A 24,066-nucleotide genomic window follows, 5' to 3' on the forward strand; every position below is an offset into this window, starting at 1 on the left:
TATAGTTATACTATACTGCTATACTGCAGTTATTTCTCAGTTGAAGATGAAGCTAGCCAGCTAGGTGTACATGTACCTTATAAGCGCACTTAGTAAGAGCCAGTTGGCAAAACATTAAACATCATAGTTATACAAGCCCCTATCCAAATAAAAAATAAAATAAAATTAGTTCACATGAATCAACATATAAAAGGTTCAGTCTATGAACACAGCTTTGATATGGCTGTGGAGACAACAAATTTCACTATCTATCTGAAACTACTTTGACAACACAGTTGGAAAAACCCCCCCAGAACAAAGCCAAACAAAAAACACAATACTAATAATCAAGGCTACTGAAAGTTCAAGGCGTCCGGAGTTCATTTATGTAACAAGTTGGAACTCCATGACCCAGCAGCAAAGATGAAAACCTTATTTACACAGTGCGGAGAAGAGCCAGGACACAGAGGAGAGGCAATCGGGACATGTGGGATCCTGGGCCGCAGAGAGCAAAAGACAAGGTGGGCAGTCTAGGGAGCAAGCGTACTGTACGGTTCAGGATACCGGGCTCAGTACCTGGAATGACGTCCCTGACCAGCAGGGGGAGCTGTGTGGAGAGGGTGAAGCCGTGTGAGTCCAGCACAGCGTCCCTGATCACCTCCACTGTCTCCTTGACAGGGAAATGCTGTTGGCCTCCGTCTTCCGAGCGACCTGACTTCCTGTCTCCCAGAATTCTCTCCCTATAGAAGAGCGTCGAACACAGTGTCGAACATACAGAGTTATAAACACGTGTACACACACATCGTATATATAAACTGTAACATATAACATACAAAGTTGTAATAGCATTTGACAAAGTTATCAACGCATTTTGCTGCACGAATGCAAAGAGAAGCAAAGAGAATACAACAAATGCTCATACACAGCAGGGTGAAGTGCTGAAGCCTAATTGGCTTTTCTTTTTAGTGTGTGGTAAAATGTGCATTTGTGTTGTAGGCTGAAACAAAATGGTGCACTTGCTGCCTGATGGGACTGTTTGCTCTCCCAAAAACAAGAAAAGTATGAGATCAGAAAAAATGCCACCTTGGCAGACACAGATGTGTGTGTGTGTGTGAGTGTGTGTGAGTGTGTGTGTGTGTGTGTGTGTCTACCTGCTGAGGGAGTCTCGTGATCGGCGCAGCCATCTCCCGACAACCTGCTCCACCCGACGAACCCTACGTGGGGAGCGACTTCTGCTCCGCTCTCTTTCCTCCATCTAACTGAGAGAGAGAGAGAGAGAGACAAAGAAAGAGAGAGAGAAAGAGAGAGAGAGAAGACAGATGTAGAAAGTGAATATGGTATGGACAGATGACAAATTCCTTTGCTGCAATATAAAGTAAGAGGATTTAGCCCTCATTAATGGCAACATATGACAGTTTCATTTCAGAAGATACATAGCATATACAACGTAAAATCTATTCACCTCCTTAAACTCGTTCTGAACACACACTCTCTCAATTTCTCCCTTTACCTTTGGTAAAAAGCTTCACGCATGCGGTACAGTCTATGAATTTAGAGGGTAGCACACATTACTGCATACATGAGCAGACACACCACACAAACAGCAAACGTAGACATGCACACAGGCCAGGGACTACATAAATACACACTCAGTTCCAAAGTGACATGTGTGGGTGATTTCACTTTTACACTGACACACTTTTACATGTTCTCTCTGTATCAAACACACACACACACACACACACACACACACACACAGAGTCAGGGATGTCTCAGAAGTAAGAACTGACACATACATGCATACACAGACAGTGCTATGATGGAACATTCTCAGTGGTAAGCAGAGACACAAGGGGGTTGTTAGAGCTTCTATTGCATCATTGATAAATGTGCTCAGCACTCTTCTAAACCGCAACTACACAGCCACTCTCCCTGTGTGTGTGTGTGTGTGTGTGTGTGTGCGCGTGTGTGTATGTACCTCGTTAACTTTTGTCCTGTGCTTGTGTCTATCTGGGGTAGATGTTGCTTAAGTACAGAGGTGTAGACTACTGATCAATATGATTACATATGATAAATATAGGTGGTAATGAAACAAGCTGATCGATGAGACTCCATTCAATCATCTTATGCATTGTAGACGGGGGGGTCGGAGGGAGAATGAGAGAGAGAGAGAGAGAGAGAGAGAGAGAGAGAGAGAGAGAGAGAGAGGGAGAGAGTAACCCTGTCCAAGACTCCTCAAGCAAACAGTGATACAAAGAGGCAGCGAGCGAAAAAAATAGAAAGCGCGAGCTCATTCATGGTTGAAAAGCGAAACGCAGCCTCGTTCCTTTCAAGTTTGCCTGGTGTCATGGTGCCTGACACGACCATTATTTTCAAGAGTCAGACTAAACAGTTTGTTCTATACTGCTGTGGGAAAAGAGTAAAAAAAAAACTGCAAACATTTTAAATGGTGAGGTAATGTCTGTTATACGTGTTAAAGGTTTTGTTGCACATATAAAACTAAAAGACTTGCTATTGCTCATTAAAAACCTTGTCAACAAAAATAAAACATCAATCGAGCCTTTAATTTGAGCACATAACCCCAAACTTAACAGCCAGGCCACATTCAAATCCTTCCTCAGCTCAGCCACTGCTGAGAGCGCAGGCCAGAGTTCTGTCAGACCGGGCTTCCACCTTCCAGGACTGAAGCTGCCAGGACAAGACGCTTGAGCACAAGCCACATGCTTTCACACAAATCTCAGTCTCGGTCTGCTCATCCACTCGTACGCTCACTCGCTCTCTTTCATGCGCGCACACACACACACACACACTTCTAGCCCATTAACAGGTATGTGATATATATGTGTGTGTGTGTGTGTGTGTGTGTGTGCTAGAGGACATGGCACCATGTCATCACTGTCCATCCAGACTGATCAGATGCGGTCACTCACACCCTGAATAATGTCCTACTCTGTTATGAGGGTGCTTTTTGGTCTGTGCGTATGTGTACCAGGTAAAGGTTCTAGCAACACAAGGGCCATGGGCTGGATTTCCAGGAAGCACACATTATCATACTGATAAATGTGTTAAATCCCTCTGGATAAAAGCATCTGCCAAATACTGGAAATGCAAATGTGCGTGAGAGAGATTTACTGTGCCTAATAAAAAGTGAAGCCTGTGTGTGTGTGTGTGTTCATTCCTGTGTAACATGAAAATAAGGAACACAGTCTACAGCTGTCCACCACAGTGTGTGTATAAGCGTGCGAGGCACAGAAAGATAGAGGAAAAAAAGACCTCATTCATGCTTTTCACATCCTAATGTGAGCGAAACTGTGTGTTGGTCTGCGGAATGCTCTGTCTGTTACCACACTGATATGCGAGGCTCAGTATGGAGTGTGTAACTAGGGAGACAAGGAAGAAGAAATAGAGCATATCAATGTGTGCTTACACACAGGTCTAAGGACAAAGATGTATATCTCCGCATTTTTGAATCTGTTGCATTTCTCAGCACCTGTGTGAGTGTGGCAGTGTGTGTGTGTGTGTGGTTGGATCTGTGTGTACTTGTTTGCATGTTGCTGAGTCAGACTCTGGTGTCTTTGCAGACTTGTTAAGGTGATATTTTAAAGCCTTCGCCTCCAAACAATCCATCTGTTAAAGCCAGGCTCTCACCTCTCGTCTGTGGTGCCGCAGCAGAGACCCATAGCAGAAAGCCCCTGCTATTCCACCTCACATAGCACTCACATTTGTGATAGTAATAATAACCTACATCCATTACACTCAGTGCAGCAACAGTTATTGTCCCGAACTCCGAGGTGCTCGGTAGCACCGCTCAGTCGCCCACACTCTTGCAAATGACTCTATTACTACCTCATGTAGACATTCAGCAACTCTGCTGTTACTGTCCAGAATCACTCCCATCCTCAGCAGAACAGCTTCATACCTGCTTACGCTCACAGCAGCAATCCCATTAGGCACTGTATCGCTAAGCTCTGGGAATCAAGGAATAAGCAAGCAAAAAAACAAACAAACCCAAAAACCAAAGAACAATACAAACACCAGTTAAGAATGTGAACAGATCTGCCATCTATTAGTCTGTGCATGGGAAGTCTTGTTTTGCATCCATTTCCCATATCTTCAGAAAGTCCAGGCCGGCTAAACTACACTGCATTGTGCTTTCCCTTAAGAGCTCATCTGAATATGAAGCACTGCTTCCAGCTTAACACCAATGTTTCTCATAAACCACATTTACTCACCTCAACACTTCTTTGGCTTTGTGAGTATATCAACAGCCAGGGCTGGAGCTAAGTCAATTTCTGCTGTATTTCTTGTGTGTGCACCACATATCACTGCCTGATTGCTTGTTTAGTGGACTGAACGGTCTGATACAGCTGACCTATAAGGCATGAAGCACTTTGTAGCTGAGCTGACCTAAATAACTGCAGATATGTACCTTTGTTAGAAGAGTATAATGGGATCATAGTATTCTTCCCTACCAGTCAAATCAGAACAGTTCTAACAACTGAAACCAAATGAAGGATCTTCAGTTTGTAAACCGAGGGCAGCAGTCTGGTCTCCGCATGGATCGGGCTCTGTACAGCTTGCTAACATAGCTGCAGTCGTCAGATAAAGAGATAAAAGCCTTTGCAAAAAAAAAGGCCTTTTGCAATGCAATATTAGCCTGTGAAGATTCTGGATTTAATGACATCATTTGTCATCAGCTATATAATTCCTTAAGGATTTGATTATACTTAAGGAATTATACAGCTAGAGACTGGAAGCCTTCGGCTGCTGTGGACAAATGGCACTGTTAGCCATTCTTCAACTCTTCATCAGTGGTCCAGATATCTATCTTTTTGCATCCTACTCTCGAGCCAACAGTGACACTAACACATATATAAACTCCAGCAACACTGCTTTGCATGAAATTCTCATACCACTGTGACTCTCACTGCTAAGTTACTGCCATGTGAGAGTCATTGTTGAGAAAAGCCCACACCCTAATATACGATCAGATTATATCCTACCATGTGGACTGAACAGTGTAGATGTGGGCTGATAAACTGGGCAATGCAACAGTCTGTGTTTGTGTGGACTGCACCTATAAGATAAGCATTTCTAACAAAGTGGCCAGTGAGTGTAGGCGGAAGGGAGGTGTTTCTAATAAAATATGTGGGCTAAATTTGACAGGTGAAGATCAGCAAATTGCCTCGATTGGCTTATAGTCAGTGACTTTCCTTATGCTGATGGATGACAAATGAAATTTTCTGTGCATTTCTTCATTTTCATGTTATGTTACATCTTCAGGGACTGATCACTACAGTACACACTGGTGCTGCCAACAATTCCAGATTCCATCATATATCTGTTAAATACTACACACATAATTCAACGTACCTGGGATGGATCTGTGTCTTGAAAGCGTCAAAACATAGAAATGCCTCAATGTGATTGGCTGTCACATTCTTCTTTTCTGGATTCACTAAGGGATGGTGGAGGCAGGCCTTCACTAACATCAGGACCAATAAGAGCTGAGATCTGCAAGACAGAGCAAGGAGAATCTTAAACATGTACATGTGATTATAAAATGCTGTGCCAAGGCATTTAAAGGCACGTTTCCATGCTGCGATGAAAAAATTATCAAAAGAAATGTATATTCTTGGTAACCCAGTGATAACATCTTCAAGCATCCCTTAAAAAGATGCTGCCACCACCCAAGGGCTTTTCTACTATGAGTGTGGACATGCAGTCTGCTTTTAATTCTTTGCACATGTATAGTAATATTCAGACGTTCTTTTCTGGTGTGCAGCTCCTCCCTAGGTCCTCTGATCTCTCTGTGCAGAGCTCACTCTGAAGACTTTATCCCTCTACAACAAGCCAACCAGAATAGATTAATCTCCGGCAGCAAACCTCTGCGTTCTTGGTGCTCGCCCTGTGCTGCAGACAACGGGCTTTCTTGCCAGCCTTCCTCATGTTCCTCTCAGGTCCCTCTCTCCTTGGGACTCACATGTCTGCTTTCTTCATGTTCTCAAGCAGCTCGACATGGCTGTCCTGAAGTTTGAAGGGTGTCCCGCCCAGATCCCGCGCTCCCGTGGCCTCGTGGGGCTCGGGCAGGACTCCTCCTCTACGCTTTTCTTTTTTTGTTTTTCTCGCGCGGCAATCTAGGCTAACTGCAGCGTGCGCAGACTGCAGGCGGTATGAATAATGAATTCTGTCACTGCAGCCTCTGTGTTCCAACGAGGCTCCCTTCCGCCCCAGCCCTGGCCGGGAAGAAACCCACAGAGCCCGAGAGAGGAGGAGAGAGACAACAGCTCAGCAAATGACCACAGAGAGCGATGGGAAAAATCTAAGCACAGATTGATTGAAAGAAAGTGAAGGAAATACCCACTAGCAATGACAAAGAAAGATGAGAAAAAGATTTTGGTGAAGAATATCGGATTCTAAATAAAGGCAAGGCATACGTATTATAGGTTAGCGTTGTTATTATAATTATTTTAAACAGGGAAAGTTATTTAAGGAAGTGGTTGGTGAGGTGTCAGAGAAGGGCAGGATGTGCGGGTAAGGTGTGAAAAGCAGAGAAGGAAAGGAAGAGTGTGTATGAAAGGGCTGAGTGGTGCAGAGTATAGCAGGCTACGTCTGCAATACAGCATGCCTTGTGCCAAAGCATACAATCAGCAACTGGTCAATGGCAAAAGACCAAAAACAAACCAACAAATTCCACACCCAACGATTCCCCATCGCCGTTGTCATTCCCCAGTTCACTTAAACAGATGTGATTTCTTAAAATAGCGTTTAGGTTCTTTAACTGTAATATCTTAAATGTTGGGCCATGAATAACAGACATGTAATAACTATAAATTCAGCAACCATCCTAGTTTCAGTTTGGAGTTCTTAGCTACAGACACTAACTTGTTCCTGCTCATAAATGGATGTGCAACCATAGTGTAACTAGGGTGAGTCAATGAATATAAGTCTGCACAATCACTGGACAATTTGGACACAAATGTGGCTTTGATGACAATCAATAGCAATTTGCATCAGTGAGAGAGAGGAGCCATTCTATCTTTAATCTGACAAAGTGGAATCAATGTTCAGTCAAAGGTTGCGACCATGGTGGTTATGATTCCCACTGCGCTGGTCTTCAAACAATCTGACGCAAGGTTATGGATATGCAATAAATTCCCAGACACAAACTCACACTGACTGTAGTAAAGCTTTCTGTGACACTAACTTCTGTGTTAGCATCCATGCACAATTGAAAAGAAGCACAACTACTCTTCAAAATTTAATCCATCAAATAAAAAATAAAATGAGTTCTTAGACAATAAAACTCTCGTTTGTTCCGTCTTGGTAATTTTTCATTTTTGTTTTTCCTCTTTTTCTTGTGGTTGCTGTTGCTAATACTTTCTTCATGTTCCCTGTAGGACTAAACAAACTGGCCATCTGGACATGAACACTCGTTCTCTCTCTCTCTCTCTCTCTCTCTCTCTCTCTCTCTCTCTCTCTCTCTCCCTCTCTCCCTCTGTCAGTTCCACTTCCGCTATTACACTGCAGCCATATTTCCTCCATCCCTTATTCCTCTCTTCCTTTTGGTGTCTCTTGCTCGTTTTGTCTCCATTGCTTTCTCTCGATCCCTCTGTCTCAGGGTCTCCTGGAACCAACCAACCAACCAACCAACCAAACAAGCAAACAAACAAACAAACATCCCTTATAGCTCTGCCAGATGTTTGGTGCTCTGGGCCTTCAAATCCAATTGAAACGACTGTATGCGACCAGACAATGTTGGACAGGACAGTGGCGTGCTAAACAGCAGAGGTCGGAGGAAGGGTCAAAGCAAGGCAGCAGCAATTAATTCAGGCCAAATCCAAGGACAGAATCCTACCTGCTACCCTGTACTGGAGGAAAGATAAAGATAAAGACACGCTTATCTGAAAACAGGACACTTCGATTTGTAGGTAATCAATATAGCTCACTTAGGTGTTATTTTGAAGTAATAGTTTGATGGACTAGCGATAAGTAGAACTTTAGAGATTCCCATGCCAGTCATCAGGACCGACCAGAGAGTCAACAACTGCGCTCTTTTCCACCTTCGGCGTAGCCAAAGCAAGCCATTAAAAACAACGAACACCCGCTGCAGGTGTGCTGGTGTGTACTGGCACTGCCTGGTGGGAAACACTGCTCCTAGGGAAGACTATGATACACTGCTTAACTGTGCGAGAGTACAGTAACTGCGCGAGAGTACCTGCGAGAGTACCTGCGAGAGTACCTGCGAGAGTTAACACGGTTAACTCTTAGCCACGTCAATGCGGACACACCTAAGGGACGAGGAAAACAACAACAAAGGCAATTAGGCAGCACATATTGAAATGTAATGGCAGTCACAGATGAGGACCATAAGCAGGCCAATGTGTCTAAAAACGAATTGTGTTAGATGCTACTCCTTTGTTTCGATGCCGCGGTGCAATGGCTTCAGCTTGGTGTGGCGAATGGTGTGATGCGGCATTTCCTCCGTTACATTAATTAAATCTACCCTGTCTTGTGCAAACCCCCCCCACCCCCGCCAGATCTGGGCGTCCCATTAGCGTAATAAAGACAAGAACTCAGGGTGCTGTTCAGTTTATTTCCAACTGCAATGATGATCGAGGACCTTTTACTAGCCTGTGATCTTTTAATCTCACACCATTTGGATATTAATAATCCACATGTGCAGACTGTCTGCCTTTTGCCTGACATTTACTTGTTATTTGAAAACACAGCTATACAGTAGTTAGCAAAGACATGCCAAATGCATGCATTTGAGTAGAAAAAGAATGACACACGTCGATGACTTTTCAGTTTGACCCACTCACAAAGTACATGCTTGCACACTGTGAACCACCATCTAGTGGTTCAATTTGCAGTAATTGGTTAATGAAATGACTGATAAGATGAAGTGGTTCCCATGGTACTTAGCATCATTATGTGTCACCAGGTCTTGTCTGAGAGTTATAATATAACTAGAAAAGGTGAGTTTGATTGTATATGAGCAGGCAGATGTTTGAATTGCAAGTACTCATGGACAGAAGTTAAGATGACTAATCAATTCTACACACAGTCTCAAATGTCTAGACACATAGTTCTCTCTCTCTCTGTGTGAGTGAGAGAGTGAGAGAGAGAGAGAGAGAGAGAGAGAGAGAGAGAGAGCGAGAGGGAGGAAGAGAGACATTCCAACTATAGGGTCAGCATGTTGCTAGTATTTTCTAATGAGTGAGTGCAGCTTGGCTGTTTCCCTATGTAGAGGATCAGACAGCTTCATCATATGCTCCCCATTCATCAGTGAATCATGAAACACACCCCAGAGCAACGCACACAAACAGCACTGCGTGTGTTACAACTTCCAGATACAGCCATACACCCCACAGAAAATACACACACCCTGTCCTTATTCACAAAATTGTTGTTCTTCTCAATTTATCATGTACACACATAAAATAAATACGTATAAAATAGATAAATAAGCAAGCTAAACGCGTTGCGGTGTTACAGAACACTGCATGCAGTAAGCATGACGTCCATACCAGTCTGCCTGCTCGCAAGGTCGAGGTGGAGACACTGATTCTGGGGTAGCCACTGAGCCACACCTCGCTCACCGAGAACAGCAGTTTATTTCTGGTCGGCCTCGGCTCTTGCACTTCGTCTAGTAGAAAGCTATTCTTTTTTTTGTCCAAGCAAAATGAGTCGTTTCGTATCGGCGAATTTCACCCCTCACATGAAAACGTCTGTGCGCGGCTACGCAGCACCCTTGGGCTCGGCGTAGTTTTCGAGCCGAATGAGCGCTTTTCCAGGTTTCCCATCGAAACAATGACCGCACATCTCATAAAGCTACGAAGACAGACAATAATCGATGCGCTGACTCGGCCAGCGGTTTAGGGTTGTTCGGATAATCATCAAAGCACGTCCAACTTTCAAGTTCCGTCCAATTCTAAACCCGTGATACGTAACAATGTATTATTATAAAACTTATCGTACTGTAATATGACCGCCTCTTTTTTGCAGAATGAATCATCTTTTCAACGAGCACACTGCCTTACATTCCCAACCAAATACACAGTTGTTCTCGTATTTGAGCTGCTGAAGTCGTTTAAATTAGCTAGTAAACAAAGAACATGATTTGTCCTTGCTCTGTTCGATTCGGATCTTTGTGCTCCCATTGAAAGAGAACACGCAAATATATACCTCGCGCCGCATATATATATATATATATATATATATATATATATATATATATATATATATATATAGAGAGAGAGAGAGAGAGAGAGAGAGAGAGAGAGAGAGAGAGAGAGAGAGAGAGAGAGAGAGAGAGAGAGAGAGAGAGAGCAAATGCCAGATTTCGGTCTAAATAATCTGAAGACCGCGTGCAGTGCATAGTAGCCTACATTGTCATCTAAAAGGACTATTAACTGTTAAAGACCATGCGTAGTTAAAGAAGCGAGAACTGCACTCACCTCGTGGCTTTAAGTGAGACCGGCCCCGGGTGGGGGGGTGTGGAGCGGCGCGGCGGCGAGCGCGCACGCAATGCGCGCGGGTGTCAAATTTAGGTTGAATCCGAGCGTGGGACGGGATGGGATGTAGCACAGCGTGTGGGGCAAGCGTCTGAGCTGGATGCTGTCAGCAGAAGGACCGCTCTCGACCGCTTAAATCTTGAGAGTGGAAGCTCAGCCACCCCACCCCTCCTCCTTGCCTTATGTCTGTCGCGCATCATTGTTCCCGCTCTCGTCTGGCCCCGGGGTTCTCGTTGCAAGCTCAGACTGGGTACCGTTCTGAAAAGACTGGATGGAAAATGGCCTGACAAATATTATATAAAATCGTGCATGAGCTCAAGGGGGTAGCAGTTCTCCTTAAAATAGACTGCAATACAAAAAAATGTGCCATATTCCTGGGTCTGCATTGACCAATGCACCGTGTACGTTTTTAGTTTGTAAATAACAATAGCAATGCTTTGTTAACGTTTCATGTGATTTATGTTTGTAGAATGACTTATTCTTGTATCAAATAACAAAGTTACAACCTTCGCTGTAATTACCCTAAGTCTTCAAACGCGTTGTTGGACTGTGTTTAGGACTTTTGACCGTTTTCGACCACTATACATTGACAGGCTGCTCTGTGACGTCAAAACATATGACCGGAAATCAATCACATGACCACTGTTTACAATTTTTTTTTTTATTTCATTCACAAAAGACCCTAACTATATACGCTTTGCTACGGTAAGTAATGTGGTATGTAGTGTACACGCCGTTTCTATACAAATTTCAGGTAGATAGTTATTCTTCTTAATAGTTAAAACATGATGCTTACTGAGTATATGACTAAAGCAGCTAACTTGTACCCTTGTACGATTGCTAAACTCTACGAGGAACCTTTGTGCATGCATCGCTGTACAGAATCTTTGGACGTTGCTGTGGGTAGAGCTCAGAATGCGTATTGCTTATTTGGGGCGCTGCATAGAAAATGGTAGATAGGTTTCACATTCAAACAGGTGATGGACAGAATTATACAAAGCCACAAACGTGATGGCACTGAGCTTTCGGAAACGGGACCTGCCGAGAGCAGGGGTAGGACATGTAGGATTAAGAACTACTCATCACACCATTCAGAAAGTTAGAAACAGTGATAGTTGAGGGTAAGGGTATATTTCGTTTTGGGGACAGTAGCTTGGTCTTCTCGCTGGAGGCTGTATTAAGCCATGACCCCAGCAAAACACTGCGATTTGACCAACTCCATAGTATAGATGTCTCATGTGGCTTCATAGACTCGCAATCTATGGCATTTGTTTTAAAGCACAAGATATATATTAGTTACTTTTATTATGCCATTAATATGAAGAATAAGGGTAAAGAAAAAAAACAAAACAAACTGACTGCTTTCATTGGCTGTATGATTTTGTTAACAATGTTAATGATTTAATTGTGTTAATTGCTGATCAATAACATTGTTCTATGATTGATTAGGTTTATCTTGGCTCTTTTTGACGCCCATCATGAGACTTGTGATTCTTGATGATTATGATTTGGCCAGTGAGTGGGCTGCCAAATACATCCGCAACCGAATTATCCAGTTCAGACCTAGCGCAGACAAATACTTCACTTTGGGCTTGCCCACTGGTAAGTAGGCAAAATGGTGTATATAGATGCCTTTTGTTTGTTGGGAGAGAAAAGGCTGCATCCCTTGTGGTACGCATGTGTGGTTTATTCAATAAGTCAGATATTTTTGAACACTTCATGAAATCCATTTAAATGTCTCTTGGTATTACTTTCAATTCCATGCTTTTAGGGAGCACTCCTCTGGGCTGTTACAGAAAGCTAATTGAATATCACAAAAGTGGAGACCTGTCCTTCAAATATGTGAAGACCTTTAATATGGATGAGTATGTTGGTGAGTCTTGTTGCGACAGATTGTTATTCATGGAGTATTGAGTGCACAGATGACGGAATTCTCTTACGACACTCCAAAATAACAGCCAGTGCAAGTCAGCAAGTCTGCATGGACTATGTACTAATTCAATGACTGCATTTCGTCAGTCTCAAAGATACTTTATGTGATCACATTCATCTGATGTAGATTAAAAATGAACAGCTGTCTGATAACTTTCCTCAACAACTTTACAAAATAATATTGCCACAAACATATCGCAAACCAACAATTTGTATGTAGTTTTTCATCTGTTGCCAGCCATCGATTACTGCCTGCTGTACTAATTTATGGTGTTAACTGTGATATACAGAGTGAAAGAGATGTTAGAAGCACATGTCAAATGTGAATGGCCAGTCACAATACTGATTAATAAAGTTAGTGATCTATACTAACAGTACATATTTCAGGAATGGTTCAGCTGAAAGCTTACTAGTAATATTGCTTCAGATTTTGTGAATATTGTTTCCAACATTTAAATGACTCTTCACAGCATGTCGCTAGCACATCAGCCTTATAGCAGTCGCCATGAAATTAAGATTGAGAGAGACTGGAAAGGAGAGGCCATCTTGTTTTTCTAATGCAGCTTGCTTCTAAATGTAAATACCCCTCTAGGCCTGCCTAGGGACCATCCGGAGAGTTACCATTCCTATATGTGGAACAACTTCTTCAAGCACATTGACATTGAGCCTCAGAATACTCACATCCTGGACGGCAATGCGGCTGACTTGCAGGCAGAGTGTGAGACCTTTGAACAGATCATCACTGCTGCAGGGGGCATCGAACTGTTTGTAGGGGGTGTGTTTACCACTTATACTTGACGCATTAACTTTTTGAAGAATTTTGCAGTAATGCACAGATTCTTAATCTAAGCTACATCGATTATATCTACAGAATGAATCAAAATGGCATGTCTTGGTCAAATTTAGCGAGGCTGTCTAATTAGAATTTATAGTGTTAACTGGGATATTTGAACACGTTTATACAATTTCCCTTATTACCCTTGATTTTTGTAGGTATCGGGCCAGATGGCCACATTGCCTTTAACGAGCCTGGTTCTAGTCTTGTGTCAAGAACGCGAGTGAAGACTTTGGCTAAGGACACTATAGTGGCTAATGCTCGCTTCTTTGGAAACGACCTGTCTAAGGTGCCCACCATGACTCTCACTGTGGGTGTGGGCACAGTTATGGATGCTAGAGAGGTAAATGACGACACTCAACACACCCATGTAAAGTGAAGGAAGTGCAAAATGAACCTGCTTTTGCTTGTTTGCCGCCTATTCCAAAGTATAGTCATCATTCAAGTATCTCGATCATTCAATCTCTGAATCTTTCATTGTCCGAATGACACACAGTTGTATTTTCTGCCAAACAGGAGTTAATGCATTTACCACTGTGAATGGGCTCCTATTGTTTCTGCATTCCTGACTCTTAAGGATTGTGCTGTATTTGAAGGTCATGATCCTGATCACCGGTGCACACAAAGCATTTGCCCTGTACAAGGCCATCGAGGAAGGAGTGAACCACATGTGGACAGTGTCTGCTTTCCAGCAGCACCCGCGCACCATCTTTGTGTGTGATGAGGATGCTACACTTGAGCTCCGGGTCAAGACCGTGAAGTACTTTAAAGGTATATGAGTGCTCTTGCATTTTAACGGCCGGGAAGAATCGACTGAAGCTGAATTACAACGGCCAGTGTGTATAAAGCTTTGTAATCTCAGCCAGTTGGGTTTAGCAGACACTCTTTCTATGCACTCTGTGAGCACATACCTAAAACCAGCATTGCTGTTGTTTTTAGCCAGTGAAATTAAATGGGACACCTCTGTTTTCTCTCCGAGTAAACAAAATGGAATGCATACTTGTTCATTACTTCCTGATTCTGCAGCATTTCTTGGAAGATGCATTTATTGATAGTAACACTTGTATGTCAATTCTAAGCAATGTGTTATTCCGAATGATGAGATGGGTTTTGGCAAACACGGATAAAAAAAATACTTTCTTTCTCTCTCTTTTTTTAAACAGGGCTAATGCACGTTCACAATCAACTGGTGGATCCAATGCACAGCATGAAGCACTACAAGGACTAGATGGAGGCCCAGTATCTTGCCTTTTAGTGGTGCTCAAAAAGATTTGCATCAGTTTGGGGGAGTTAAACTTGTTTCATAGCCCACAAGCAGAATCTGAGGGTCACAAAGGTGGCTGAAATACCAGAGAAAGATTCAGATGTCCCAGTGACGTGTAGATTGTCTAATCACAACTGCTGACTTCTAGCTATTGATTTGATCTGCAGTGATTTCTTAATGTACCCTTGTCATTTGCGAATTCTTGTCTGACAAGAACAGGCCAGTACAGAAAACGATGCAACTTTCAGGGCATGTTCACTTTAAGGGAAGCCACGGTTTTGGCATGAAATCATTATTAAGACAAGGTTTGACTGTACTGTAAAACACAATTCATAGTTCACCCACTGCTGAAAGGTCAATCTTAACACTCCATTTTTCATTTTGTATTTAACATGGTTCCCTTTTTACGTGACTAGAAAGCTTAATGTGTGAAACAGAGGTCATCACATTTGTTACACCTAATCATCCAATTCAGCATTGCCATGGATATATTTAACTTTGCCTAATATCCATCTCGAGTTACAAGATGCACAGAGTCTAATTTTTCCCCTCTTCTAATTGGAATTCAATGAGTTATCCTCGTGCACTCAAGCATTTGAAGATTTTATGGTCTTCATCTTTGAGCCTTTATATAGTTACTGTACTGTATGTCTAAGAATGTAAAATGCGTCGTATTTACATTGTTCTGCATACTCATGGTTTGAATTAAGGTTTAAGGTGGGTGTTCTTTTCTAACTTTGTGAATCATTTCAGTTCCTTTATGGTTTTGATTATTGTTTCCCAATACCAGTGCTGGAATAATCATGCAGCCCCTAAGCAACTGATTCAAAACACTGACTAATTACTAAGCCCTCTAGAACTCTGAACAGGTGCATTAAGAGTGCAGAGCCTCTTTAAATGAGGCCTCCCTGAATTACTACATCAAGGAGTCGTGTGGTTTATAAGGATTTGTTTCAACCCTGCACAACACGTTTTTTTTAAATTGGATTCCCTTTCAAACGGGGAATGGCAAATTGGTGGGGATTGTATTTGGTACCCCTCAGCCCTTGTATAAGGCTGTGTAGAGCACCCCAGAACTGGGATTTGGAAACACTGTACCATTTTACCTCTTGAATTAGATACTGAGGGGATTCTAGAGATCCATTTGTCTACGTAAACCTAAATGCTAATTTGGGACCAGTATTAGTGGTTTTCTTTATCTGTTGAACAATCAGGTGTTTCCACTTAGTGATGGTTCCCAGTGGTGGGGGGTGTCTTTTTGCAAGAAATGTCTTTACATATGATCATAGTTACTGCTTCAACTCTTCTTTTACTGTTACAAGAGGTTATGGCAACCAGCACATTAATTTTACTCTCTCCTACTTAAAAGGTGTTCATGCTTGGAATGCTTAATCGCACAAGTTACTTTAAGTCTGAAGTCTGAATTGCTTTTTGTATGTGGCTGGACCTTGGTATCCTGAAATGTTTCATTTACTATAGCCAGTAATGTTGATGTCCACAGGGATGTTAATTTGTTTTGTTGTTGTTTATTAAAGAACGTTCATTCTGAAACAATTTATATGGAACAGCTGTTATCAGACTTATATTTAAGTGCCAATTTTACTTTTTCAAATCATCATTTACATGCCCATGGCTGCAGAAATGATAAAAGCTCATTTGGTTTTTGTTTGGACACTTTGCTCTGAATAAAACGAGTAAGTTTCTTACATGCTTTACACATTATCTTCAGACTCCTAAGCACTGTTATTGTCCTCAAATAGCCAGAAGCCCTTATATAATAAATGGCTCCTCAAGTAGTCTTACATTATTTATGTCTATTATCAATTATTTAACTCAGTTGTAACAGCATTTTAAACCAGCAATTCATACTTCCAAAATGTCCATTACATATTTCCATAAGAGATAAATAAATGGTAACCCTGTTTAATCTCATCACAATAACATGGGACTTCTACTTCCTTTTGAGTACATTCATGAAGGCATCTTTTGGGACCTCCACATTTCCGATGAGCCTCATTCTCTTCTTGCCCTCCGCCTGCTTCTTCAGCAGTTTCATTTTGCGGGTGATATCTCCACCGTACTGCAGGCAAGAGTGAAATGTATAATAGCAAAAATAGCACACCACAGAACATGTATAAATAAAGGAAAAGGTAAAGAATAATACATGCACGAAAGAAACGTACGCATTTTGCTAGAACGTTCTTTCTGTATGCTTTGATCCTGTGTGGAATGAACATTGATGTATTTTTATATATTTAAAAAAATACCCCACAAAATCATATGGAAGTATACATGTAATACAGTCCATGATCCAAAATGAGCATCAACACTCACGTTTCCCTGGCTATGACCTTGCTTCCGATGGCTGCCTGCACAGCAATCTCAAACATCTGTCTGGGGATGGACTCCTTCAACCTCTCACACATGGCTTTTCCTGTGCTATATGCCCGGTCTCTGAAAGCAGCAGCAACACAGTAAAGACTCTTGTGAAACTCCAAACCTTTTTATTACCAAGTAGCACACTGGGAAGTGGGTGCATTTCGATGGTACCAACAGTGAACTCTCTAGGTCTCGTGGCATTCAAACCAAATGTTGCAACAGACCTCGGAAATCTATGGAGAGCTAGTGCACAGTAGAGCTGCAGCTGTCCAACACTGGCTTACTGCTGAACTATGCATTTCCATCCTATTGAACTTACTTGTGAACAACAGTGGTGAGCTCTTCCACTGGTTTCCCATTGAGCAGGAATTCGATCTTAATTAGTTCAGCTAGTTGATAACCAGCATCCTCATAGTCAAAGCTGGAGAGGGAAGTTGCACTTTGGTGTCAGAACATCAACTCATGACTCAAGTTACAGATAAATTCTCTACACGGTTGCAGCTTCTAATATGCATGTCTGTTGCAAAGCTTAGAAATAATTTTACCTAGCGTATCCTGATGACATTGACTTAAGTTGGTCATAAAAATCCACCACAACCTCGTTAAGAGGGAACAGATACTTCATCATCACCCGATGGTCGTCAATGTAAACCATGTTCTTCTGAATAGCTCTTCGGCTCTGAAAAGAAATGGTAACTCAAACTGAAAACAAAACTAGGACAAGACAGATACTGGGAACAACTCAGATATTTATGCTGGTTTGCCAGATGCAAATTTAGACCTGGATTCAAATACCAAATGGAAATTTGTGGACTCTGATAATCACCCAGAGTGATTGTTTTCTGTTCAGCGTAAACTAGAAAAAAATACATTTTTCTTAACAGAAAGAATTATTAGTGAAATACAATGCAAGAGAACTCTGTGTTACAGACACGCATCATATGCACCCCGTCTCCTTCAAGACTGACGTCGCTAGTTTGGGTTTAGATAAACGCGAGGTTTAGCTGCAAACATTTGTGTAGAATTAATATTCTTTCATTGATTTTAAATGCCAACATGTAGTAGAAAGGCAGCAAATATATTTGAAAGTCTTTTCTAAAACAGTATGTTTACTTAGTCACAGGGCTCTAGAATTTACACTACCACCTTTGGAAACTGGCCTGACGAAATCCATGCTGAATTCAGAGATTCCAGATGGTTGCGCTCTTCTCCTGATTCCACAGAGTTGCTCACTCAGTCTCATCATGGTTGCCTGTGCTTTATATTTATTTATTACTTTTTCTTCATCAACTAGATTCTGTAGCTCTTTAGAACCATGTAGCAATGAAAAAAAGTCGGTTTTCAAGTTCTTTTTTCTTACGTGAGTAGAAACGTTTTTCATTGAGAAAATGAACTAAGAATTAATGATCTCTCAACAGGTGTTGAATTAAGTTCTGTAGTGCCCCCATCCCATTAAAAAAAAAAAAAGGAGCTATAATGATAATGATACTATTTAGATACTTTGTCCCTTTGATTAAAATATGAGTCTCACCAGACAAAGGCTCATGATCTTGCCAGTGAATTCATCAGGGGCAATAATAGTTCCCATCACCATCGGCTCCTGGTATTCCACCACCTGAGATTTCTCAGGGAACTGTGCTGGGTTTATGATGGTCACCACCTCCTCTCTGTACTCCTACACAACACAGGAATCTGGTCAAAGGCTCGAACAGAGATTCCACACCCCATTCAATACTCTAAAAATCTCAGGACTTTATTCTTCTGTTAGTCGTCTAATAGATGCCGCAACTTCCAAAGTCTGTCCAAAGACGTTATCGACATCAGTGTGAAGAACATTTGAAAGGGCTTTAAGCGAGCACAACCCATCAAATTTAGTTGCACCTTTATGAGTTTGGGAGAGGCCAGGACAGCTTTGTACGGCACTGTTGGAGCAGTTATTATAACAGTAGCATTGTACTCCTGTTCCAAGCGCTGGATAAATACCTCCATATGTAACAGACCCAGGAACCCCAGCCTGGGCGAACAAAAAAAAAAAAGAACGAGAGACTACGTAAGCGTGTCCTCATAACACAGAGAGATGGCATTGATAGCTCAGTGGCTGTAACCGAGCAACAGTCGAAGCATGTCTATGTGAACCCATTTGAGCGCGAGGCCGACCTCCATCCAGCACCCAGAGCAAGGCTGTTGTCCCTCTGCACGGTCACGCTTGAGTCATTCAGAGCCAGCTTCTCCACCGCACGTCGCAGCGCTGTGTACTCCGACTGGTCTGTAGGGTACATGCCTGCAGCACCAAGTTCAGCACTGTTCACCATTAACTGGTGCTTGGGCTCATTTTGGTTTGGATGTAAACCTATATCTAAAGGTTCGCATACTGCTAGACATTTCTCAAGGGTTTTAGTTATGTCATATATGGACATCACTACACCTAGGTGTCACAACTAAAAATGTTTAACAATCAGAATATCACCGACTAGGCTGGTCTGACAATGTGACTGGAAAAACTAGGAATTCTTAAGGAGTTACTTAATGTACTCTTACTCTGTACTTATTTCAAGCAGTAAACATTTTTTAAGAAAGTAAGTCAGGAAGAGACACTGTAAATCAAGTCGGCCATTGCAGTCTTTATAGGAAAGTCATATACCTGCAAACACCATGGATTTAGCTGGACTGAAGCCAGGCAGCGGCTCCACGGGATGCTTATGGAGGTACAACGTGTCTCCGATCTGAGCATCCTTCACGTCCTTCATCCCCGCAATCACGTAACCCACCTGTCCCGCATAGCTGAGCACACAGGTCAGAGTTCACTCAGAGGGTTAGCTCAGAGAGTAAGGTGGCATTAATGTCACTGTTAGCCTGGTACAGAGGTAAAGAAAAAAAAATCTGAATCTTGCTAATGATTACTTAGATTTTCTCTTTGTATTCTTCCTGGCACCTAGTACCGGTGATGGTTAGTTAATGATTACAAATAAATATACAAATATAAACAGTGGAGAAAGCTTAAAAAAAGCCAAAAATTAAAACTATGACTAAAGCTCTTACGATTGGATATTTAAGGCTGATACATTATTGTGCATGGCAGTACTGAAAGTGTTAATTAGATATAACAACCATTCACTTCAGTATAGCAACCATTTCACTTCTGAATTAATGCCAAACAGAATCTGAGGAGCAGCACATAGAAAAATGCTGTCTTTTTTTCATTATCTTTCTCTTTTAGTACGCCAATATACCATGTCACTGTAAGTGTGTTCTTACAGTCTCTCTGTGGGCTGTTCATCTGGTCTCAGAACTCCCAGTTCATTGACCTCATACATTTTTCCAAGGTGGGCGGAGACGATTCTGTCGCCCTTAGTGACATATCCTCCAAACAGGGCAATATTAGCTACCACCCCTCTATAGTGGTCAAACGTAGAGTCAAAGAGCAGGGCTTTAAACGGTTCTTCCACCTTAGCTGTGGGACTAGAAATAGAAGGATGCTATCAATCCCAAAATAAAGACTTAACACTCAGAGTTTGGAATACTCAGACTGGTAACATCAGCATATCGATTAAGTTACATCTACAAATGCAATTTGGTTCCTTTCTTCTGTAGTTTTAAAAGAAACTGAAATATACATACAATGTGTTTAGGTTTATTCATGGAAATGAAACAAATTAATTTACAGAATCAATGTGGAAAATGAATGTGGACACACCCCAGCATTAAACTTAAACTGAGGCTACGTAAAAGCTGACCTGTGTATGCCTGAAAGGCACTTAAAACATTACTCTTCATAAAACAGATCACAAGATTATCATCACAAGATTATTTTTTTTTTAATTCAGAAGACATTTTAAACATGCAAAATATTATAAAGATTTGTCACTTATCTCATTGACTATTTTGCTTGCTTGGTTTTTCAAGACCTATTAATTAACGGACAAGGTTATATGAAGAATTAAAAAAAAAAAAGATATGTGAACTCACGGAGGTATTCTTTTCACCACCTCTTGAAGAACCTGATCGACATTCGTTCCAAATTTTGCAGAAATCTAAAGATTTCCAAACCCATTAGCAATAGTAACTACATTTAATTTTTCAGTACATGATGAATCACAAGCACAAATTGCTAGGCATTGAATCCGTATTGGTGCTACACTTATGGTGACAACATACTTATACAGAAGCATTTTAAGTAGATAAAATAATTTGTAATTGATGTAGCAGGGCACTATTTTTAATTTCACTGCATACTTACCCTGACACACTCTTCCTTTGGAATATCAAATATCTTTTCGATTTGCTTTTCCACTCTATCAGGGTCTGCATTTTTTAAATCAATCTGATTACAATAAGAAGGAATTTGTTTACCTCTCAGTAGAACAACAGTTCAAAGTTCAAATGTTTTTCACAGTAGTGCAGGTACCTTATTTATAACTGGTATGATGGTTAGCTGAGCCTCAAAAGCCAAGTAGAAGTTGGCTACTGTCTGTGCTTGTATTCCCTTTAAGATTGTTAGACCAAACAACAACAAAAGAAATTGAATAATATTCTACAAGGCACATCATTCAAACAGTGCCTTTACACTTTTCCTTTAAGATTTACAGTTTGACATGTACATGAAGAGGATTCTACCTGATTTGCATCTACTATAAGCAGAACTCCTTGGCATGCTGATAGAGAGCGTGATACCTCATAGCTGAAGTCAACATGACCCTGAGCACATCAAAAACAGAGCAAGCTCTATATAGCGGTTAAAGACCTTACACACATTTATGACAAATATATACATTTAGAAGATGATGACAAATACACTGGAAAAATAACCAGAACTGCGAGTAATTCCAAGAATTTGAACTGAATTTTTTAAAAACAAATTGCATGATTCTCAAAGTCCAACCACCCAATCAGTAATTACTTCATTTCAGTTGAAACTATACAATTAACAATATTAACTAATCTGATTGATAGGAACATTTAGTTTCTTCTTTTATTACTGACCGGTGTGTCTATGAGGTTGAGCAAATAAGTTTGTCCTCTGTGCTGATAGAATAGTGAGGCAGTCTGAGCCTTCACAGTGATTCCTCTCTCCCTCTCCACCTGAAGTTTATCCAGCACCTGCTTATTACGCTCAGTCTTCGCAATAGCACCTACATAAAGTAAAAAGCGCAAAGGACCTTATGACACACTTAACCAAACATTCCTTTAAGAGATACAAGAATGTTTGAGTTTCAAACAAAGAAATGGTTTTCTTTTTAGAGTGCCTACAGCATATGGTCACACCAGCCGCATACAACACACCTGTCATCTCCAATAATCTGTCAGCCAAAGTGCTTTTTCCATGGTCAATATGAGCAATTATACTGAAATTTCTTATTCGGTCAACAGGAAACTTTGACATATCAACATCCTGCTGTTGAGAAACAGAGAACGACAAATAAATAAATAAAAATTGGCCACGGTACACATGTACATTAACAAATTCACACTTTTGTAAGATGAAGAGTTCTCAGTCCGACGGGGCGGATGTTGCATATCCATAAAGAATCTGAAACCCACCAGACCACTGTTTACCTTTTCAGCTGAGGAGCAGAACTGTCTCGCAGTCGGACAGATCGCAGGCTCACCAACAGTCTTTATCCATCTGTGTCTTATCCGAGTACCCGGCGCTGTGCAGCCCTGACTCCTTCGCTTAATTCGACATTTCTTAACATCACTGAAGCGTCCAACAAACGACAACGCGGTGCTTCGAGGTCTCAATAAAAACTGCATGGCCACCGGCGAAGGACTTGTTTAAGGTGAGACCTTCGCTAACTGGAACGCGTATTTGTACTCGAAGCACAAAAATACAGAAATAGGATCAATACAACTGTGCAGTTAGATTATTAGCCCCATTCCATGATTAGATTACTTCACAAACTATTCCACCATTCATAGGTAGCCAGGGAATCTTTTGAAATTAGTGCTCATGTGTCGCAGGGGGCGGCCATGGCAGGTGAAAGGGCCCGTCTTTTTCTTTAGTTGCACCAGCCGGCTCGTAAACCATCAGCGCCACCTGCTGTCATGGAGCGCGACGCGCCGAGCACAAACCCGTAGACGTTCCTATAACCAGTAACAGCGAAATATGCGATCGTTCAATGTGCAGGACTGCCGCCCCTAATTCTCCCTTTTAACTGATTTGTTTACAAGTTCGTTTAAGTACTAAAGTGGTTTTCAGCGTTCTATGTCACCATTTCTCCACACGATGTCACCCTTCACACAAATCAGTCACCGAGAGGGTATGGGAGAAACATCGTTACCATGGCAACATGGCAGCCCACTCATGGGCCTGCTAGCTGAGTAGGTCCCACTGAAAATTGCCTAGATAAGAAATCAAATGAAATGTCTCCACCCAGCTATGATGCATGATGGCTGTCGGGCTGTATGTACATTTGTAAAAGCTCTCCAAGGCTGTGCACGTCTATCGGTTTCTCCCTGGACTGTATGTGTATCACCGTATTCACATGAAGAATGTTTAGAGCTTATGGTTTGGTTCACATTACGGAGTGATGTAATTTTGTCTGTGACTAATGTAAGGTTTCTGAAACCGTTTCATGTCTGTGCATTTGTGTGTAAGTATTAGTAATTCTTCTGTGACACACTTTTTAAAAGGTTAGCCTGATCATTATAAATGAGTTGAGCAGGGGAATAAAAAGACAATACAGGCAATTTTTTTCACAGGCAAACTGGGTTAGCTGAGTTAGGTCTCACTCCCCTCTTTAATTCTTCTAAGAGGTCAGATCATTTCCACAAGCAGGTTTTGGCAAGAAGACATGCAGAGTCAGATACACACTTTAGACTTCAGCTCAGAGTCCTTATTGATTTTTCAGACATATCACTGCCAGTCAAACACTTGCATGTTGCTAAGTCCACACTGACCATTTAAATCACGGAATACAGTAATGGAAGAGGCTGATGGTTGAAACTTCAGCCAGAATGATCTTGTTCAACAACTTAGTCTCCTGCCCAGCATCTGGAGCAATTTTCCAGGCCCCGAGGTACAGCAAGCACTAAACGTTAGTGCCAATACGACAGACCCTTTGCGGCTTTTCAGGTTTGCATGATGGAACCGGACGGGTCGTTCCAGACACATGGGCAGAGATGATTGGAGCTCAGGGAGCGAATCGGAAGTAGCGTAA

General features: G+C 41.7%; 3 protein-coding genes across 12 annotated transcripts in view; 1 reads left to right on the forward strand and 2 right to left on the reverse strand.

The window, feature by feature from the left end:
• frmpd1b (FERM and PDZ domain containing 1b) overlaps positions 1-10,907 on the reverse strand; it is a 22,654-nt gene extending 11,747 nt beyond the window's left edge. Inside the window, exons 1-4 of one of the 6 annotated variants that reach the window (XM_081698790.1) lie at positions 10,443-10,907; positions 5,353-5,493; positions 1,131-1,234; positions 556-719 (exon numbers count right to left, since the gene is read on the reverse strand). In XM_081698790.1, coding sequence (XP_081554916.1) covers positions 556-719; positions 1,131-1,234 — 268 coding nt within the window. In that variant the 5' untranslated portion in view covers positions 5,353-5,493; positions 10,443-10,907. Of the gene's footprint in view, positions 1-555; positions 720-1,130; positions 1,239-5,352; positions 5,494-5,865; positions 6,242-8,197; positions 8,441-9,512; positions 10,083-10,442 lie in introns of those variants that run through there. The other 5 variants (XM_027017399.3, XM_027017407.3, XM_081698787.1 and 2 more) reach the window with 5 other exon arrangements.
• A 163-nt stretch (positions 10,908-11,070) lies between these two features.
• On the forward strand, positions 11,071-16,252 carry gnpda2 (glucosamine-6-phosphate deaminase 2). Its single transcript, XM_027016859.3, has 7 exons — positions 11,071-11,204; positions 11,949-12,101; positions 12,271-12,372; positions 13,024-13,206; positions 13,425-13,609; positions 13,863-14,037; positions 14,430-16,252. Exons 2-7 carry the CDS (start codon positions 11,978-11,980, stop codon positions 14,492-14,494), a joined length of 834 nt encoding a protein of 277 aa, XP_026872660.1. The 5' UTR covers positions 11,071-11,204; positions 11,949-11,977; the 3' UTR covers positions 14,495-16,252.
• On the reverse strand, positions 16,037-22,914 carry guf1 (GTP binding elongation factor GUF1). Of its 5 annotated transcripts, none has more exons than XM_027016836.3 (17): positions 22,463-22,914; positions 22,190-22,298; positions 21,890-22,038; positions 21,524-21,604; positions 21,315-21,392; positions 21,147-21,230; positions 20,876-20,940; positions 20,165-20,368; positions 19,551-19,690; positions 19,067-19,190; positions 18,791-18,923; positions 18,441-18,584; positions 17,455-17,588; positions 17,229-17,330; positions 16,865-16,984; positions 16,714-16,750; positions 16,037-16,610 (listed from the first exon to the last, which is right to left on the reverse strand). In XM_027016836.3, exons 1-17 carry the CDS (start codon positions 22,658-22,660, stop codon positions 16,482-16,484), a joined length of 2,031 nt encoding a protein of 676 aa, XP_026872637.2. In that variant the 5' UTR covers positions 22,661-22,914; the 3' UTR covers positions 16,037-16,481. The 5 variants fall into 5 exon arrangements, with proteins under 5 accessions (XP_026872637.2, XP_026872628.2, XP_026872646.2 ...); XM_027016827.3 differs by having other exon boundaries at positions 22,190-22,301; XM_027016845.3 differs by having other exon boundaries at positions 18,893-18,923; positions 22,190-22,301; positions 22,463-22,913.
• Between the last annotated feature and the right edge of the window lie 1,152 nt (positions 22,915-24,066).

This window comes from Electrophorus electricus, chromosome 16, assembly GCF_041902795.1.
Source record: "Electrophorus electricus isolate QZ-2024a chromosome 16, ASM4190279v1, whole genome shotgun sequence".
In the NCBI taxonomy this organism is placed as follows: Eukaryota; Metazoa; Chordata; class Actinopteri; order Gymnotiformes; family Gymnotidae; genus Electrophorus; species Electrophorus electricus.

Coding starts and splice junctions, on each gene's coding strand:
- gnpda2 (XM_027016859.3), top strand. CDS start 11,978: ATGAGACTTGTGATTCTTGATGATTATGATTTGGCCAGTGAGTGGGCT. Junction 12,102..12,270: donor CACTTTGGGCTTGCCCACTG/GTAAGTAGGCAA, acceptor CCATGCTTTTAG/GGAGCACTCCTCTGGGCTGT. Junction 13,207..13,424: donor CATCGAACTGTTTGTAGGGG/GTGTGTTTACCA, acceptor TGATTTTTGTAG/GTATCGGGCCAGATGGCCAC.
- guf1 (XM_027016827.3), bottom strand. CDS start 22,660: ATGCAGTTTTTATTGAGACCTCGAAGCACCGCGTTGTCGTTTGTTGGA. Junction 22,039..22,189: donor CAGATTATTGGAGATGACAG/GTGTGTTGTATG, acceptor TACTTTATGTAG/GTGCTATTGCGAAGACTGAG. Junction 16,611..16,713: donor AGAACGTTCTAGCAAAATGC/GTACGTTTCTTT, acceptor TCTTGCCTGCAG/TACGGTGGAGATATCACCCG.